General features: G+C 41.2%; 1 protein-coding gene across 2 annotated transcripts in view; it reads left to right on the top strand.

Moving 5' to 3' along the window:
• Positions 1-18,953, top strand: part of tpcn1 (two pore segment channel 1) — a 63,730-nt gene that overhangs the window by 30,853 nt on the left and 13,924 nt on the right. For both annotated transcript variants that reach the window (XR_014620179.1, XM_084323423.1), the window contains exons 4-12: positions 313-426; positions 6,870-7,000; positions 9,791-9,879; positions 10,593-10,627; positions 10,799-10,857; positions 11,095-11,194; positions 14,273-14,389; positions 15,056-15,180; positions 17,192-17,240. Coding sequence is in view for 1 of the 2 variants with exons in the window: in XM_084323423.1 (XP_084179549.1) it covers positions 313-426; positions 6,870-7,000; positions 9,791-9,879; positions 10,593-10,627; positions 10,799-10,857; positions 11,095-11,194; positions 14,273-14,389; positions 15,056-15,180; positions 17,192-17,240 (819 nt within the window). In the remaining variant the exon portion in view is untranslated. The remainder of the gene's footprint in view (positions 1-312; positions 427-6,869; positions 7,001-9,790; positions 9,880-10,592; positions 10,628-10,798; positions 10,858-11,094; positions 11,195-14,272; positions 14,390-15,055; positions 15,181-17,191; positions 17,241-18,953) is intronic.

The raw sequence follows: 18,953 nt of genomic DNA, 5'->3' as shown, positions 1-18,953 counted from the left end.
TACATAACGTGCTCAATTGAAAAACCAGGTTGTATTTAACAAAAGTATGCAGATAGTATAATCGTAGACTGTATCTACTTCAACACACATCGGGGCAACAGTGGCTCAGGAGGTAGAGCGGTCGAAGGTTCCGGTTTGATTCCAGCAGTCCTTGAGCAAGACACTTAACCCCTGCTCCCGATGAGTAGGTTGGCACGGTTGCCTCTGCTATCAGTTTGTATGAATGTGTGAGTGAATGTGACTATGTGAGGCATAAGTTGTAAAGCACTTTGGATAAGAGTGCTATATAAATGCAGTCCATTATATCTACAGGTCCACGCCACTCTGGAGCTGTTGGCCTTGGTTATGGTGGCCTTTGAACTATGTATGAAGGTACGCTGGCTGGGTTTCCATACTTTCCTACGGCACAAGAGGACCATGGTGAAGGTACGGTAATAGACGTGGATCTGCTACTTTTAAACCTTTCAGATGTATGAGACTTTGCATGTAAGACTGAACGTTCTAATGACAATGTCTCAACGGCTACTGGGAAGAAGATCGAGAAGATTTCCCCCCAAAACACAAGAGGTTTAAATGCCTCAAGATGACGTTGATTAGGGTGCTAACATTGATTTCCACTCTGAAATGTATTTAATTTTTTATTTAATTTTATGTTTTTATTTTCTCTTTTTCAAAACATACATAGAACAAGACATTACAATACAATAGATGTACGGTAATAATAATAGACACTAACAACAATAACACTAACAATAATAACAACAGAAATGATAGTAAAAATAATAAAGACATAATATAAACTATAAAAATACATTATCAAACATGACAAAAGACAAACAACAAAGACATGGCTCAAATATTCACATGTTGTACTGTATATACAGCAGAAGTGGCGATTAGGGAGTCAACTCCTGGCCCACGATAGCACCCAGTGTACTGATAAACTGTGTGTGTGGAGTGTGTACGTTTATTTTGTATATGTGTGTTTTATATGTGTGCGTTTAGTATGGATGTGTGTTTTATGTGTGCATGTTTTATATGTGCACGTGTTTCGTGTGTGTGTGTGCGAACAGGCATGTACTTCTAAGTACATTATGATACCTTCTGCAACGACCCAAAGCATCTACACACAAGACATTAGTGATCTCTAGGGAGGCTAAGAGTAATGGGGAAATCCGGCGAGTACAGTGGTGGATAGCGCAGGTCCAATATGAGATAGATATGGGTCCCATATTTCATAAAAAGTGTCCAACTTGGAGTGCAGCATACACGTCATGTATTCACAAGGAATACATTCCATAATAATGTTGAATTGATTGATTGATTGAAAACTTTATTAACAGATTGCAGAATGGGTACAATACAGTACAGCGCAATACACACAATTGTTAAGGGGATGCAGACCAGAGAAAGACTTTCGTCTTGTTTACATCAGGGTCCCCCATTTTCAATTCATCAGGACATATATGACATACATGACATACAGATAGACAGTACTGCTACATCTATACATTTATGACATACCAGATTTGCAAATACAGTACTGTTTGTGATACAAAAAGAGTCCAGAAAAGAGAGTATATACATTTGACGTAAAAACGGTACATTGGAGGAGGTTGGGTAGGAGGGGTTGGGGGGGAAACACTGTACAACTGTACAAGCAAAACTGTACATTGGAATATTGACAACCATACTAGGTAATTTACTGTACATTGGAGGGGTTGGGGGGGGGGGAAACACTGTACAAACAAGCAAAACTGTACATTGGAATATTGACAACCATTTTGACATGTACATGGGTACCTTGGTCGTGTAGTGTATCTTGTAGACCAGGCCCATTGCAAGTTGCTGTAGTCTGTCGTCTACTCTAAGCCATCCTAGGTTGTCAAAGTGGGCAGGGGTGAGGTGGGTTCTAGGAGTAAGGTCAAGCAGTAGTCTGACCAGTTTGTTTTGAGATGTTTGTAATTTTGTTTTTAGCGCCTTTGAGGTGCTTTGGTACCATGAGGTGCAAGCATAGTCGTAGTACCCTTGAATGAGTGCTCCTGCCAGAGTCTTCAGGGTATTCTTGTTTACAAGAGAGGAGATCCGGTACAAGAATCGAGTTCGTTGGTTGACTTTTTTTATTACATTGGATGCCATTCAGGGGCGGGGCTAGGGGGTGGCTACTTGGGCGCAAGCCCCGAATGTTTTCTGAAAAGCCCAGAATCTTTTTTTTTTTTTTTTTTTTGATAATTAATCATTGTTACATGAAAATATGTTTGCACCAGATTCAGCAGAAGCTAATTTCCATCTGTAGTCTATCCAGCTGCTAACTGTATTTTAGTGAGTTAAGTCTTGGTGTTATGGTAGACTCAGACCTAAGCTTTAAATCACAATCAACAAGTTGACAAAAACATAATTCTTCCACCTTAGAAACATAGCTAAAGTACGGCCATTTATAAATCAAAAGGACGCTGAAAACCAGATCCATGCCTTTATCTCAAGCCGACTCGACTACTGTACCGGCCTCCCGAAAAAATACGATGATAACTATTTTATTGCAATGCACTATTGCATTATTTTATTCTATTTTACTAACTATTTTATTGCACTGCACTATTTTACTTTGTATCAGTGATAATCAAACCGTAAACAAAGACGCATATTAACACTTTCAGCGCCAGATGCCGCTGTTTACTGTTACTGTTGAAAGGCCAGCGCCTTTTAACATGGGGATACGTGGCTATGTTTGCAGGCCTAAATCTATATTATATATTATAGCTATGGATCTAATAATATAGTCGATTGTGATTGAGTTTCTTCCGGTCAAGATGCAAAAAACAGATCATTTTTCCATCCATACATTTCCGTTTTATACCGTCGTGAATATGAGTGTAGTTTCAGGGTGGTCTGGTGTCATTTCCAAAATGAAAACATCGTTTCAAATGGAGTGCAATAGTGGCCGCAAGGTGTTAGGCGGCGGTATTGGACTTTTGAGATCTCAGACCCATCCCCAGTGATAACACAGGCTGCTGCGGCATGTCTTTATGAATGGAAATATCGAATAAAAGAAACAACGATGAAAACCCGACTATACTCTGGTTTTCGGGGGTCCTGGCGCTCAACGTTCGGCGAGTTAACCCTAGATCTTAGATCCTAATATGAAAAACGATGTGATTTAATGTTCTATGTCTTACCTTGACTTTGTCTATTTTACTGCTATCTATTTTATGCTTTATGTCTGCACTTTATGCATTGCTCTTGATCTGCCAATGTTGTGCTCATTTTATGCCTGTCTTTTTGTACTGCTGTGAAGCACTTTGAGCTGCAATTCTTGTATGAAAGGTGCTATACAAACACAGTGTAGTATTATTATTATTATTATTATTATTATTATTATTATTATTATTATTATTATTATTATTATTATTATTATTATTTATTATTATTATAAATTATTATAGTTTGCTTCATTAATTAAATGGTGTGAATTTAAGTGTTCTCTAGTGCCTTTTGTCCGCTTTAAGGTGGTGGTATAAGTTAAAGGTTGTGGTGTCGAAGTAAAAATAATCCTATCCTAACCTATCTGGGCTAAGCCCCGGATCTCCTACAATCCTAAATCCGCCCCTGATGCCATTTTGTCACAGGAGAGATTAGCCTCTAGGATGGAACCCAGGTAGGTAATTTCATCTTTCCTTGTGACAATATTGTTGTGCCATGACCTCTTTGATGGGACCTCGTCCTTGATCCAGAACAACAGATTGTTTTTCCTAGCAGCAAATGTCAACAAATTGAACAGTCTCCTATGTTTTGAAATTGGCAATATGAATATCTGGGAGGCCTAGTAAGAGGCAGAGGGGATCCAGTTCGATGGGGGTCTGGAATATATCCGATAGTTCCTCTACGATGTTGAACCAATAGCTCTGGAGCTTTACACAGGACCAAAAGCAGTGGACGTGGTTTCCAATCTCTATCTTGCATTTAAAGCAGAGTGGGGATGCATTGGGATCCATTTTACTCTTAACACTTTTGCGGCCACTGGGATGAGTCTAATTAATCTCAAGAGGACTGTGAAATGTAAACAGACGTGGGGCTGTTTATAGAGCTAAATCTATACTTTATAGTATTGCTATCTGTCCATTCTCATTGTGAATTGAGACCATAAACCGTCCCTTCAAAATGGCTTAAAGAAAAAAATATTCATCAATACGTTCTCATTTTATAGCGCCGTGAATATAAGCATTATACCGGATTTGGTCTAGTATATTTCCTCGAAGCCGAGATAATGGGCTAATAGCTAATAACGTTAAATCCAATGGCATTTCGGTTATAGATACGCTCCAGTTAAAACTCAAACTGCATATGATCGGCACGATCCTCACGCATGTATGCATGAAAGGGGGGTGGGGGCGGGGGACGTCGTTTCTGATGATCGATTACCAATAACCGCGTTAGCCTCATTAGCCTCATAGGCCGAACGCCTGGATGGCTATCAAAACAAGGCCCGATCGGGATGTACTTTACGTGAAAAAGATCTTACCGTGGTCCGGTGGGATCCCCCCGAGCATTTCCCCGTTATTGATTGCCATCTGGTAGATCGATATGTCCATTGGCTGATGATAAATCCCCTTATTGCATGGTCAAATCTGCGATGCAAAACGTAATCCAAGCTACATGCTGCACATCTAGAATCCTGCTAACTGAAATCTCCATTGAAAGTCAAAAAAAATACTGATCCGTTCAGCCACAGGGCACACTGCATTATCGCGATAGCGCCCCTAAGAGGATCTGGCCGGTATTGCACCTTCTCGAATTCATAGAGTAGGGTAAATCTGCAGTGCCGCTCGGCGACCTTGAATAGGTTATTAAAATGGAATAAAAGCAATAACAACTTGCCACGGATTTATCCGTGCTTCTGTCCACAACGGGTGGAATCGAAACACGGAGATCTCCGTTGTTCGTCCCCATTGTGTTAAGGGCAGGGGTAATATGAATACGGTGTAAGATTCTAACTTGGATAGACTTGGTGCGGTTGCAAACAGAGATTTTTTTTTTGCGTAGGTCCATGCATCCTGCCAGTCCTCGTTCGTGATCTCTATGTCCAAGTCTTTTTCCCAGGACTGTTTAGTGACAAGGGAAGATAAAGATGAATTAAGGTTTAGAGTACTATAGAAAATAGATATTTGTTTTTTAGGAATCTGCAAGGAGAGGGCTTTCTCCACCTGCGAGGTGGAACTGTTCATTAACAGTGAGGTGTCCTTGGTGATAAACTGCCTAATTTGTAAGTATTTAATCCGTTTTCAATAGGCCATACCGCTGCTGCAGCTGTAGAAAGGACATTAGGGTCTGGCCATCAAACAAGTGGCCAAGATTAGTTATGCCCTGCGTATGCCAGGTCTTGAAGCTGCCGCCAATTTGGTCTGGCTTAAAGTCAGGATTGCCTACGATCGGGGTAAGAGGAGAGGTCAGCTTAGCTCGGCCCTCCATCTTACGGACAGTCTTCCAGGCCTTGACGGAGCATAGTGTGATGGGGTTAGAGCATATTTTCCTAACAGACTTAAAGTCTTTGATAAATAGTAGGTTCCACAGGGGGGACTTAGATTGCGAGGATTCAATGTCTAGCCAGATTGATAGTGGGTCTGATCTGAACCAGCCGACAAGTACCCTAAGGTGTGCTGCTAGTTGGTAATGTCTTATATTAGGTAGGTCTAGACCCCCATCTTCACCATCCATCTGTAATTTGGCCATTTTCAGATGCGGTTTCTTCCCATTCCAAATGAATGAGCTTAGCCAGCCTTCTAGCACCTTGTTAACCTTGTTTGTCAGCAGCACTGGAATCATTTGGAGAGGGTATAATAGTCTGGTAGTAGTTCATTAGTAGTTCATTTTGACGAGGGCTATCCTACCCAGCCAGGAGATTGGTAAAGGGGCCCATCTAACTAAGTCTGCCCTTATGGTGTCTAAAAGGGGGGGAAAGTTGGCCTTAAACAATGTATCATAGGTGGGTGTCACAAATACTCCTAAGTTAACAAAGCCGGAGGGCGACCAGCGTCTGAAATGTATTGTTTAAGCCTTTGATACAAGGACTGACTTGAGTGTATAATAGCTAAATGTGAGTTTTAGGTTACTTTAATTCATTTTTTTTTAAACATTTGTACGATTTGGAGTAGAACAGATCTGTATTCTGAGTTATGACGGGGCCAAGAATGTTCCAAAATGCATATTTTCCATCTACTACTCACAAAAGTTAGATGGTCACATGAATTCCTGGGTGTTCTGTGTTGTTGTGACTAGTCTCTCTGTAAATGTCCTAACACAACCCCCTCAAATGTACAGTAAATTACCAAGTATGGTCTTGTCAATATTCCAATGTACAGTTTTGCTTGCTATGTTGTTCTGACTAGTCTGTAGATGTGTGTGTTGCTGCTATGTTGTTCTGACTAGTCTCTTGTGTGTAGACGTGTGTGTTGCTGCTATGGTGTTCTGACTAGTCTCTTGTGTGTAGACGTGTGTGTTGCTGCTATGGTGTTCTGACTAGTCTCTTGTGTGTAGACGTGTGTGTTGCTGCTATGGTGTTCTGACTAGTCTCTTGTGTGTAGACGTGTGTGTTGCTGCTATGGTGTTCTGACTAGTCTCTTGTGTGTAGACGTGTGTGTTGCTGCTATGTTGTTCTGACTACTAGTCTGTAGACGTGTATGTTGCTGCTATGTTGTTCTGACTACTAGTCTGTAGACGTGTGTGTTGCTGCTACAGTGTTCCGTGTTGTTGTGACTAGTCTCTGTGTAGATGTGTGTGTTGCTGCTACAGTGTTCTGTGTTGTTGTGACTAGTCTCTGAGTGTAGACGTGTGTGTTGCTGCTATGTTGTTCTGACTAGTCTTTCTGTCTGTAGACGTGTGTGTTGCTGCTACAGTTTGTGGAGGCCATTGTGGTTCTGATTCGACAGACGTCACACCTTCGAGTGACGAGGGCTCTCAGACCCATATTCCTGGTGGACTGCAGATATTGCGGTGCTGTGCGCAGGTAAACAACCAAACTCACTATCAATAATTTTAAAGATCTTTAAAGAATAAAAAAAATAAAAACAGTTTCTGTTATGGTTAACTGCTCTTGGAACCACGACTTTGACTATACAGATTGTTATTTGTGCAGAAGATTTTTCCACATTCTTCCCCTGGAGAGGGAGAGCTTCTCTGTACTTCCCTGAAATCTGAGTTGTATGTGTGATGTCACTAATATAGTCAACCATTGTGGTCCAATAGTGGTAACTTGACACCTTTAGCTTCAGCCTAGACAGAAAGCTGAGTACTGACATGTCTTGAAAGAATAGCTGCTGACTTGGAAATCCTGGTAAATATCAATGGGTGCCTGTTTCACATTTGCATATTCAAAGTCCTTGCGTTCTCAATTAGGGTAAAGGTATAGAGATGCTGCTAAGCCATTTTCAGTAGTTTATTGAACCCAAATTTGTTTCAGGTGCTTTATGTTCCTTTTGTTGACTAAATAAATTAGTTAAATAAAACATTACCCCCACCCACCCCATTATACATCCAGATAATATATTATGTAGGGGTGTAACGATGCATCGATTAATCTAAATGCATTAATCCTAATGTGACGATTCAACTGCATCGATTTAAATATATATATATTTTTTTCTATTATCTTTCCCCCCCCTCCTTTTTCCGATTTTTCTCCCATCCCCACTGTTAGTCGTTATGCCAATTCCCAACCCCCTTCCTGGTTGTTGCGCACCCCCCCCTACTGTTGGTCCGAGAGGCCAGAGACTGTCGCATGCTTTCCTGCGCAGATTCTCACCGGGAGAGTGTAACGTGTGGAAGGTCACACTACCTTTCTCCAGATCCTACCCTCGCTGTGCAGGCGCCCTGACCGAACTGTAGGGGTCGCTGTCCACAACGCCCAGGACCCACCCACGGCTTCCCTCCCCCTAACTCAGCCAAACGAGTTAGTATAGCGATCAGCCCAAGGCAATGCAGCCTCTTGCATTGGTGACGCACACAATCTCCGCTACGCCACCTGACCGCCCGCGATTTAAAAATGTTAGAATCGATTATAATCTAAAATGGAAAAAATATAATATATATATATATATATATATATATATATATATATATTTTTTTTTATGTATTTTTTTTTTGTATTGTTTTTATTGACATATAGTCCATTCATGCTGAGTGAATCAGTTCCCCCAGCCACATTTGTGTATTCAACATTTTTGGGGGAATTAACTGATAGAAAATTAATCGAATCGAGGTCAAATGAAGAGATTTCATGATGCATTGAATCGTTGCCTGAAGAATCGTAATCGAATTTAATCGTTGTGAGGTCGCATCGCTATATGTGACGGAAAGTCGAAAAATCAGCATAAAATCTCATACAGATACATAACTTTTTAATGAAAGATCTTTGCTGTGTGAGTTTCTCACGTTCTTGTCGGCCCTGTCTTGTTTCTCTGTCATCAAAGCGTATGACACGAGATATAATATAGAATGTCTTTAGAGACATTGTGCCTGTAAATAGTGCACTTCCAATGTCAGCATTCCAAAGACTTGCTGTTGCTTCTCCTTTGAATTTGTACACTCCTGCTAAAATGAGAAACCCAATGTAGGCTTGCAAGTGAGTCCCATCCAACTCCTTCCAACTGTCCCCATACACGCACCTCCCGTCTAATGCGTCATGTCAAGTATATCCTTCTCAACTAATGGTGTTATGAAGAGCTTGAATGCTAACTTTATGTCTTGGATATGGCTGACAGCGTATCTGGTGTGGCCTGGAACCATTTTAATGATATTAGCAGCATTAAGCCTACCCTGTTGTTCAAGTGCGGAGCGGGACCATGATAACTTTCCGTTTTTGGAAAGTAACGTGTCTGCTTGTGATTGAGAGACAACAGGAGAGTCTGCACTAAGGATCTCATTCTCATCAGAGGAGGATGCCTCATAATCAGGGTCTCAGACACATTCTCTTCTATGTCACTTTCACTGTCAAAGAGCTGTGACAAAACTTCACTGGAAGAAAACCGTTTTAATTTAGAGACAACATGAAGTGAAACCACACAGAGCACCAAGATAAATTGTTTAAAAGGCTGCTATGCAAGCATTTATGTTTGCTCCTCCCCTATGTTGCGTAAACGACCAATGTTCTTGCAGGAATCATATGTCCCCATGTTGCTTGAAATGTCAGAGTTCTCGCTATGTGGGTATTATGCCCCCTCCCCTTCCCGTGTTGCAGGAACCTTATGGCCCCACCCACATGTGAGGTAAATATCAGAGTACTCATGAAGTGGGTTATATGGACCCCCCCCCAGAGTTCTCGTCGGTAGTCTCCCCTCCCCCATCTGAACTATGAGTTATCGTACTGCGAGTATGGTATGTTAAATTAGGGCCCTAAAGCAGAGGGACGTTTTTTTAAGATTATAAATTTGCATGTAATAGTCACCTCTCAATATCATCCTAAACAATCAAAACAAATATGTGTAAAATGTTGACACAATGTTTTATACAGTTGGGGTCAAATTTACCCCAAGGGACACAGATGCGTACAAAGTGTGTACAGGACATTCAAAACCTATCATCATGTTCATTTTATGTTTACCCATTTGTCCTCATTAAATTAGGAAAAGTCATGATAATAAGCTAAATAAATTATGTCAACCATTTATTTAGATACGTTAAACATTGAATGGGGTCAAATTGACCCCAAGGATAACAGGAGGGTTAAGTAAATACATCTGGAGGGGATATTTAAAGTTAGACTTTCCTGTCTGACAGACTGTTCCTTTCATCCAATCAGAAACCTGCGGCAGATCTTCCAGTCCCTCCCCCCTTTCATCGACATTCTTCTATTGCTGCTTTTCTTCATGGTTATATTTGCTATCTTGGGTAAGATACACTTATATTTCCAACCATGATTCTATCATATAAAATGTTTTCTGCTGCCGGGAGACTCAGTCGCAGGGGTGGTGATGCAACAGGCAATTTTCTGGGCAACGCAGAAGGTAAACACTTCCAGCATCAGGCAAACAAGTGAAAAACAAGGTAAAAAATCTATTAAAATGTTTCCTGCCACCAAGATGCTCTTATGTGGCCATAGCCACAAAGCTTAGTCCCCTCCTTAGGCACTGTTGTGTGTCAACAGTTTGTCAAAAGGTTGCCCTGGATATCACTACTATTAAGGCAGTGACATAGGAGCAACTTTCTGGGTAATGTAGATGGGCAAGATAAGAACATCTTATTGCCAGATAATATTTCAGTCGATTTTTGACCCTGGCTCACTTTTTCACTTGTTAATTGGCCTTTTGCATATCTATACTGACCAAAGAAAATGCCTAGTGTATTGCCACCATGATACACTAAGACTAAGCAACTTCTTTGGCAATGTAGATGAGCAGCATCCCCAACAACAGGCATCGGGCAACAAAGTGAGCTAGGGTAAAAAAAATATATATCCGACACTTCTCCTGGTACAATCCTGAGGTAATTCCTTTAGTTGCCCAAAACGTTGCCACGTGTGCCATGATTCTGCTTTGCTTGGGAGTACCACTGAGTAACACAATATTGTGTGTGTGTGTGTCTTGACTGCCGTATCTTTCCAGGTTTCTGTCTCTTCTCTCCTAACACTGCTGACCCGGTATGTGGGGGTATTTAGTCTGACTTGAGATCAGCTTGCTTGGGTTATGTAAATTGTTGGGGTACAATATGTGGTCTTGTTTGCTTGATGCCAGTTCTATCTCTGTAGTGGTCAGGGTTCCTGACCATTGTCCTCGCTCCTCCCCCCCCCCCCCCCCCACCCCCCTTCCAGTACTTCAAAACTCTGGAGAACAGCATCGTCAGTCTGTTTGTACTGCTGACCACAGCAAAGTAAGCACAACAGAACACACCGTTCTATACACTACCCTTTGCACACATGCCGTTCACCCTACACACAATTTCCTTCCTACTTTTACACCCTACCTGACCTTGTCTACTCTTTCCCCTTTCCCCATACTGTATGTATGTTTGGCTCCATTCCAATTCCCTTTCCCTAGTGTCCTTTGGCTGTTGTTGATACTGAATTTCTTTTTTCACTTGTTGAGAATGATTTTGTTCCCTGTTTAGTTTCCCTGATGTGATGATGCCGGCATATTCCAGGAACCGCTGGTCGTGTGTCTTCTTCATCGTTTACCTCTCCATAGAACTCTACTTCATCATGAACCTGGTACACATTAACCTGCTCTCACTGTGTCTTGGATATACAGCCTGCTGCATCCATTCGTACCGATGATATGATATGATGATATGATATGATATTTTCATTTATAATGCGCCCCCCAGCCTATTTTTACATCGGTCCGGGGCACAGCCCGGGGGAAAAAAATAATATGAATAAATGGACAGGACAATGTAGACAGGGAACCAGGCAGACGGACAGACAGAGAACATAAGAACACCTCAGACACACAACACAACAGCAAAGTAACTCAGTGATCATCCAGAGTGAAAAGGTGGGTTTTAAGCAAGGCCTTGAATGATATGTCTTCTTTATATATTTTTCTTTTGTGGTCTTTTTGAGTGATGTTGCAGGCACCCCTGCAACATAAACTCCAAACAGCACAGAACAAACTAATCAGAGTAGTATTAGGCCTAAACTCCAGAACCCATATAGGGAGGACTCAATTTACACAACTCCACTGGCTACCAGTGGAGGCCAGAGCTAAACAACTACAGCTAGGGATGGCCCACAAGATTTTAAACGGGAGAGCCCCAACATATTTTAACAATCACCTTGAAATGATTGCACACACAACACAAGAGGAAGCCAGAGAAATGTAGTCTCCTGAAAACACAACAGGAAGATAGGTCAAATGTCATTTAGATATAGAGGTGCAGCAAACTACCACTCAATATTAAGGAAACCGAGAGTGCTCCAGTGTTCAAATCAAGGATAAGGGAGCAGCTGTTTAGCAACCTGCCACTGTAATGTTGGTGCGATGGTATTGTGTATGCATGTATATATATTGTATATGTGTTGAACCTCTGGTGAACGATGAGTAATGTCTCTATGCACTTTGTTGATGAAAATAATTATTGTTTTATTATAATTTTTTATTATATTATTTATTATTGTATTTTTATTATTTATTATTTTTTTATTATTATTATTCTTGTATGCACTAAGAATGCTCGATGCACTTCAGATGCCATAATGGCACTTGAAACCAGTAACAATAGGGACAGCGATGGAAATAAGTCCTGGGCCCTCATTTATCAATGGTGCGTATTAACCCGTGCGTACGGTCATTTCTAAGCAAAGTGTGTGACTTATCAATTTGAACGCGTGCTTGACGTTGTGCATATATTTACGCACAGCTCGGAGCATGCGTACCTGGCGCCCAGCGGTAGAATATGAATATTGCAATGCGGAAATAAGCTTCCGTGAATTAGTTTCAACACTGGCGTGTTCTGTATGACCCGTAATTCATTATAGTTCATTGTAAAATAGCGACAAAATCTATAAATATAGCATTTGGAATAGGTCTTTCTTTCCGAATGAATGCAGCATGTTTTATATAGGGTTATCAGAATACTATGGGGTGCACTGACTGTGCTCCGCGGGGAACTGTTTTCAGAGATAGCAGATAGGAATGAATGAATGAATGTGGGGCAGTCTAATTGCAGAGAGAACATAATATTAACTAGAGTCCGCTATACCTGAGACACCTCCTTGCCATCCCCATGCACATTCAAGTCCTCTCCACCCTCGGGTCTTTGGCCACCGGCACGGTCCATCATGATATTGGAGATGGATCGAGCAATAGACTGTTACTGTACCACCCATGTAGCTGTCAAAAGCTCCATCACAAATGCAGTTATGTGAATAGAAATGGATTCCACTCAGTCAATGTTGCGATGCGCATTTGCCTGATACATGTCGTTGCTGCATGCCGGGAGGAAGGCAATGCTGCATGTTTTCAATTCATTAAATAAAACTGACTTTTTGCAAGGGTTTACTGACTGTCATACAAATAATCAACCAACTACATACTGTAACTTTTCAGTGCACGTTTTTATTTACATTGTGACAACAGCCTTGTGAGCTCCCGCACACAGACATGATGGAATTCAATTTCAAGTTTGTATTGATCACATATAGGCAGGCTACACATGGCGTAGGCTACATGGCAGTGAGATTCATTGTTCTTGTATATGCTCTCGTATTATTGTTTATATAGGCTACCTAATACCGACATCAAAATAGATTGTATGCCTCTACAAATCATATGCAGGTAGAAAATTGACGGAAAATCCGTCGTGATTTGGAATCAAATTGACGGAGAACTTTAATCCCTGGGTATTAATCGAACGAAACGAAGAAAAGGCAGTCATATTTCAGCATGGTTATTAATGACACCAATGGCAAACAGTGGTTAACAGTCTTTATTAGTGTTTGCACTGCCCAGGCAGCAATGGTCTTTAGGAAGTTAATAGATATCATATCCGACATCACCGTCTGTCAGCCTGTCGCGTATTTCTCCCATAACACGCTTCGCTCGGCTTAGTCCACTTTTCCACATTTCATGGGGGTGTTTCATTACCGTATATGGTTAATTACGGGCGGTTCTATATGCAAATACTTAAAATCGTGCACGAGCGCCGAGCGTAGAACAAATGGTATTTATCAACACGGAGTCTGCGTAGAACCTGTGTACGCACGTGTGATAAATCCCGATTTTTCTGTACGTACATACATTCTAAATGCTGTGCTTAAGAACGAAAATAGAACACTTTCTAAGCATTGTTGATAAGACTTTTCGTTTTGTCCCTGACAATACAAATGTTGATCTGTCATCAATGTTGTTATGTTTGTTGTTGTCAATAAATAAATCCTAAAATCCTAATCCTTCTTAAGACTGTACACCTGGGTGTTCTGTACAGTCTGAGTTAAAGGCAGTAAAGCTTGTGTACAAACAGGTTACTGTTTGCTGTACTACTATTCAAAATATATTATCATTTCCCAAGGACATTATATGGCTCTTTTGTCTATCATTAGCTACATAATTGACTTTCATACAGAAATATGAATGAGATATTTACCAATATGATATGATGTAATCATCCCTCCTTGTATCAAAGACTAGACTGGGCAAACACTAGTACCTAGGTTAGTTAGATATTAACCTTGAACCTTGCTCAACATAACACTATGCCAACACTGACATCCATCCTAAGACATCCTATTGACGGATGAATCATTAATAATGTCCCTGAACTCTGCGTCACTCTGTCCCTCCTTCAGCTGTTGGCGGTGGTGTTTGACACCTTCAACGGTGTTGAGAAGATGAAGTTTAAATCGCTGCTGCTCCACAAACGCTCCGCCATCGACCATGCCTTTCAGCTGCTCGTTAGTCGCCAGGTACAGCCTCAGCGCTCCATAGCAGTACTGTATACCTGTATGTCATGTATTGTCATAAATGTCATGATATATATCTGTATATCTGTATGGCCCCCGTAAATGTCCAAACCCCCCCTCCCACCCACCCCCTCCCTCCTAATGTACAGTTTCCTCCCCCTCGTATGTATATAGTTTCTGTTAGGATCTCTGTTTAACAGTACTGTATACCTGTATGTCATGTATGTCAGAAATGTCATGATATATATCTATGTTGCGTATGTCTTTAATGTCATTATGAATTGAAAATGGGGGACCCTGATGTAAACAAGACAAATGTCTTTCTCTGGTCTGCATCCCCTTAACAATTGTTTGTATTGAGCCGTACTGTATTGTACCCATTCTGCAATCTGTTAATAAAGTTTTCAATCAAGCAGTGCGTGAAGTATACCACGTTATTTGGGGTAAAATTGTTAAAGGCAATCGTTAGTGAGCTAGTACCATAGACTGGATTGTTGTTTCTTTCAGGGAGGTTAAAGAATTACTCTGTAATTCACTCTATATGTCATAGTATAATGTGGAATGACACAAGCTACAGTATTCCACCGTGAACTGGTTGTAGCTTTTACACAGTGTGTACAGCTACTACTGCATTGCGTGTGATTATGTGTATGTGCTGCTGTTGTGCAGAAGCCGGTGGGCGTGTCTTTGAAGCAGTTTGACGGCCTAATGCGATTCTACCGACCGCGGATGTCAGCTAGAGACCGCTTCCTGACGTATAAAACCCTCAACACCCCTGGGGATCCCATGCTCCGGTAACAGGCTCCTTTTCAGATCATACCCATTTAACTCCCCAGATCATACCCATTCACCTCCTCAGATCATATCTATTCACCTCCTCAGATCATACCCATTCACCTCCTCAGATCATACCCATTCACCTCCTCAGATCATCATACCCATTTACCTCCTCAGATCATACCCATTCACCTCCTCAGATCATACCCATTCACCTCCTCAGATCATCATACCCATTCACCTCCTCAGATCATCATACCCATTCACCTCCTCAGATCATACCCATTCACCTCCTCAGATCATATCCATTCACCTCCTCAGATCATACCCATTCATCTCCTCAGATCATACCCATTCACCTCCTCAGATCATCATACCCATTCACCTCCTCAGATCATCATACCCATTCACCTCCTCAGATCATCATACCCATTTACCTCCTCAGATCATACCCATTTACTTTCTCAGATCATACCCATTTACCTCCTCAGATCATACCCATTCACCTCCTCAGATCATCATACCCATTTACCTCCCCAGATCATACCCATTTACCTTCTCAGATCATGCCCATTTACCTTCTCAGATCATACCCATTTACTTTCTCAGATCATACCCATTTACCTCCTCAGATCATACCCATTTACCTTCTCAGATCATGCCCATTTACCTCCTCAGATCATACCCATTATCTTCTCAGATCATGCCCATTTACCTTCTCAGATCATACCCATTTACCTTCTCAGATCATGCCCATTTACCTCCTCAGATCATACCCATTCAGCTCCTCAGATCATACCCATTCAGCTCCTCAGATCATCATACCCATTCACCTCCTCAGATCATCATACCCATTCACCTCCTCAGATCATCATACCCATTCACCTCCTCAGATCATCATACCCATTCACCTCCTCAGATCATACCCATTTACCTTCTCAGATCATACCCATTTACTTTCTCAGATCATACCCATTTACCTCCTCAGATCATGCCCATTTACCTTCTCAGATCATACCCATTTACCTTCTCAGATCATACCCATTCACCTCCTCAGATCATCATACCCATTTACCTCCCCAGATCATACCCATTTACCTCCTGAGATCATACCCATTTACCTTCTCAAATCATACCCATTTACCTTCTCAGATCATGCCCATTTACCTCCTCAGATCATACCCATTTACCTCCTCAGATCATGCCCATTTACCTTCTCAGATCATGCCCATTTACCTTCTCAGATCATACCCATTTACCTTCTCAGATCATACCCATTTACCTCCTCAGATCATACCCATTCACCTCCTCAGATCATCATACCCATTCACCTCCTCAGATCGTACCCATTCACCTCCTCAGATAATCATACCCATTCACCTCCTCAGATCATACTCATTCACCTCCTCAGATCATATCCATTCACCTCCTCAGATCATCATATCCATTCACCTCCTCAGATCATCATACCCATTCACCTCCTCAGATCATCATACCCATTCACCTCCTCAGATCATACCCATTTACCTCCTCAGATCATACCCATTCACCTCCTCAGATCATACCCATTTACCTTCTCAGATTATACCCATTTACTTTCTCAGATCATGCCCATTTACCTTCTCAGATCATACCCATTTACTTTCTCAGATCATACCCATTTACCTCCTCAGATCATACCCATTTACTTTCTCAGATCATACCCATTCACCTCCTCAGATCATCATACCCATTTACCTTCTCAGATCATACCCATTTACTTTCTCAGATCATGCCCATTTACCTTCTCAGATCATACCCATTTACTTTCTCAGATCATACCCATTTACCTCCTCAGATCATACCCATTTACCTCCTCAGATCATACCCATTTACCTCCTCAGATCACACCCATTTACCTCCTCAGATCATACCCATTTACCTCCTCAGATCATACCCATTTACCTCCTCAGATCACACCCATTTACCTCCTCAGATCACACACACATGTAATAAGTTAAATGTGCTCTTCGTGCTCTTCTGTTGCAGGCTAGAGGACTTCTATAGGTTTTATGAGGTCATCGGCCTGAAATGGAAGGTAGGCTGCTAGAAAGTATTATTTCAATGTATGGATGTACATTCTCTATGCCTAGACGACATCTCTATGATATGTACTCTATGATAGACGACATCAGCATAGTTGAAAATAGGCATTAATAATTGTGTTTTTTTCTTAACCCTTTCAGTGCCACGGACGACATATCTCGTTTTATCAGCCCGCCCGTTGAATGCCCACGACGACAAATATCGTTTTATTCTTTTATTAGCGATGAATTCATATTTCATCAACCGTCTATCGTCTATCCCTGTGTAACTGCAGGTCAGTCGCTTAGATCTGTAGATCTCTGGGGGGGGAGCCAACTCGCTCCTTGTGCTGGCGAGCAGTCTGCTCAAGAGGGATCTGCTCGCGGGACGGGAATCAGCCTGGAATATATATTCACAGCAGCCAATAATCAATCAATAAGCGTGATCGATATTTGGAATGGCGATCAGGAATTGGAATAATCTTTTTGGAGAACATCTGATCTGAGGTAAGAAATCTATTTTACCAGTCTTGGGATAATCAGAGTTGTATTCGCTGAGATCTCAGCGTTTGCCCTATATGTGATGTGGCTGTTTGGCTGTGATCGCTGATGAGGAAATAAGAGAATCGATTTTTCAGCTCGCGTGCATACGTACACATATACTATCGATAATCTAGCGTTTATTTGAAAACGATTCATAAATAGGCCGAAAAATTACAACGTTTTTGTGTATTCTAGAATATTCCAGTAAATGTCTTTTTATCATGGAATCTTTATATTTTCCTTGAAAACGAGGGCTTTTACAAAGAGCATGCTGGAGGATGTGTGGGAAGGAGGGGGAAAATCACACGCACATATTCTGGGGATGTCAGAAGCTGAAGGGGTATTGGGAGGAGATAGGGGAGGCAATGATCAGAATATTAGGATACGGGTTACCACAAACAGGACTGGTGCTTTACTTAGGAGACCTGACACACGAGGGAATACAAGGGGGGGACAAATATTTAATAAAGATAATGTTGATAGCGGCCAGAAAAGCAATAACAAGACTGTGGTACAAAGAAGACCCACCGACAATAGCACAATGGGTAGGAATAGTGGAGGAGATACAGGATATGGAGAGGATAACACACATGCTGAGGTTACAGGAAGAGAAATTTGGAGAAAGATGGGGAAAGTGGGAGGATTACAAGGGGAACGAAAACAACATCACAGAGGAAGAACCAAATGCATCACAAGAGGGCGAAGGGTAAAGGAGGAAAGAGGTTCAAGGAGGGTCTCTGAACCCATGTCACACACTTTTGACTTAGTTAGTATTTTCTGATTTTATTTGTCATTTTTTTTGGGCATTACAATTGTATTAAATTTTTTGTACTTTATTATTTATGTCTGTTTAACAATGTTGTAATAATAATCAAGGAAGATGTGGTTTGTAAATGGGTGAATCAAAAGGCAAAGAGAAATTTAGTATAAAAGAAATAGAAAGGGCGAAGGATAAGAGAAGAAGGAAATTCAAGGAGGGTCACTGGACCCATACCATACATATTTGCCTTAGTCAGTATCTAATCCTTTTGAGTAGGTATTAAATTTGTCTATACCTGTTCAAGGGCGGTATACAATCAGTCTTTGTATTAAGTGCCTGGAAAAACAACTGTAGTGGAAACATATAACCAACAATGCTATTCATGTAACCATTTATGTTCACTGCATTCTTTCACATTGTGTTA

This window comes from Notolepis coatsorum, assembly GCF_963971535.1.
Source record: "Notolepis coatsorum genome assembly, chromosome: 10".
Lineage (NCBI taxonomy): Eukaryota > Metazoa > Chordata > Actinopteri > Aulopiformes > Paralepididae > Notolepis > Notolepis coatsorum.
The sequence above is the reverse complement of the archived record's forward strand: the minus strand, read 5'-3'. Positions and strand labels throughout refer to the sequence as shown.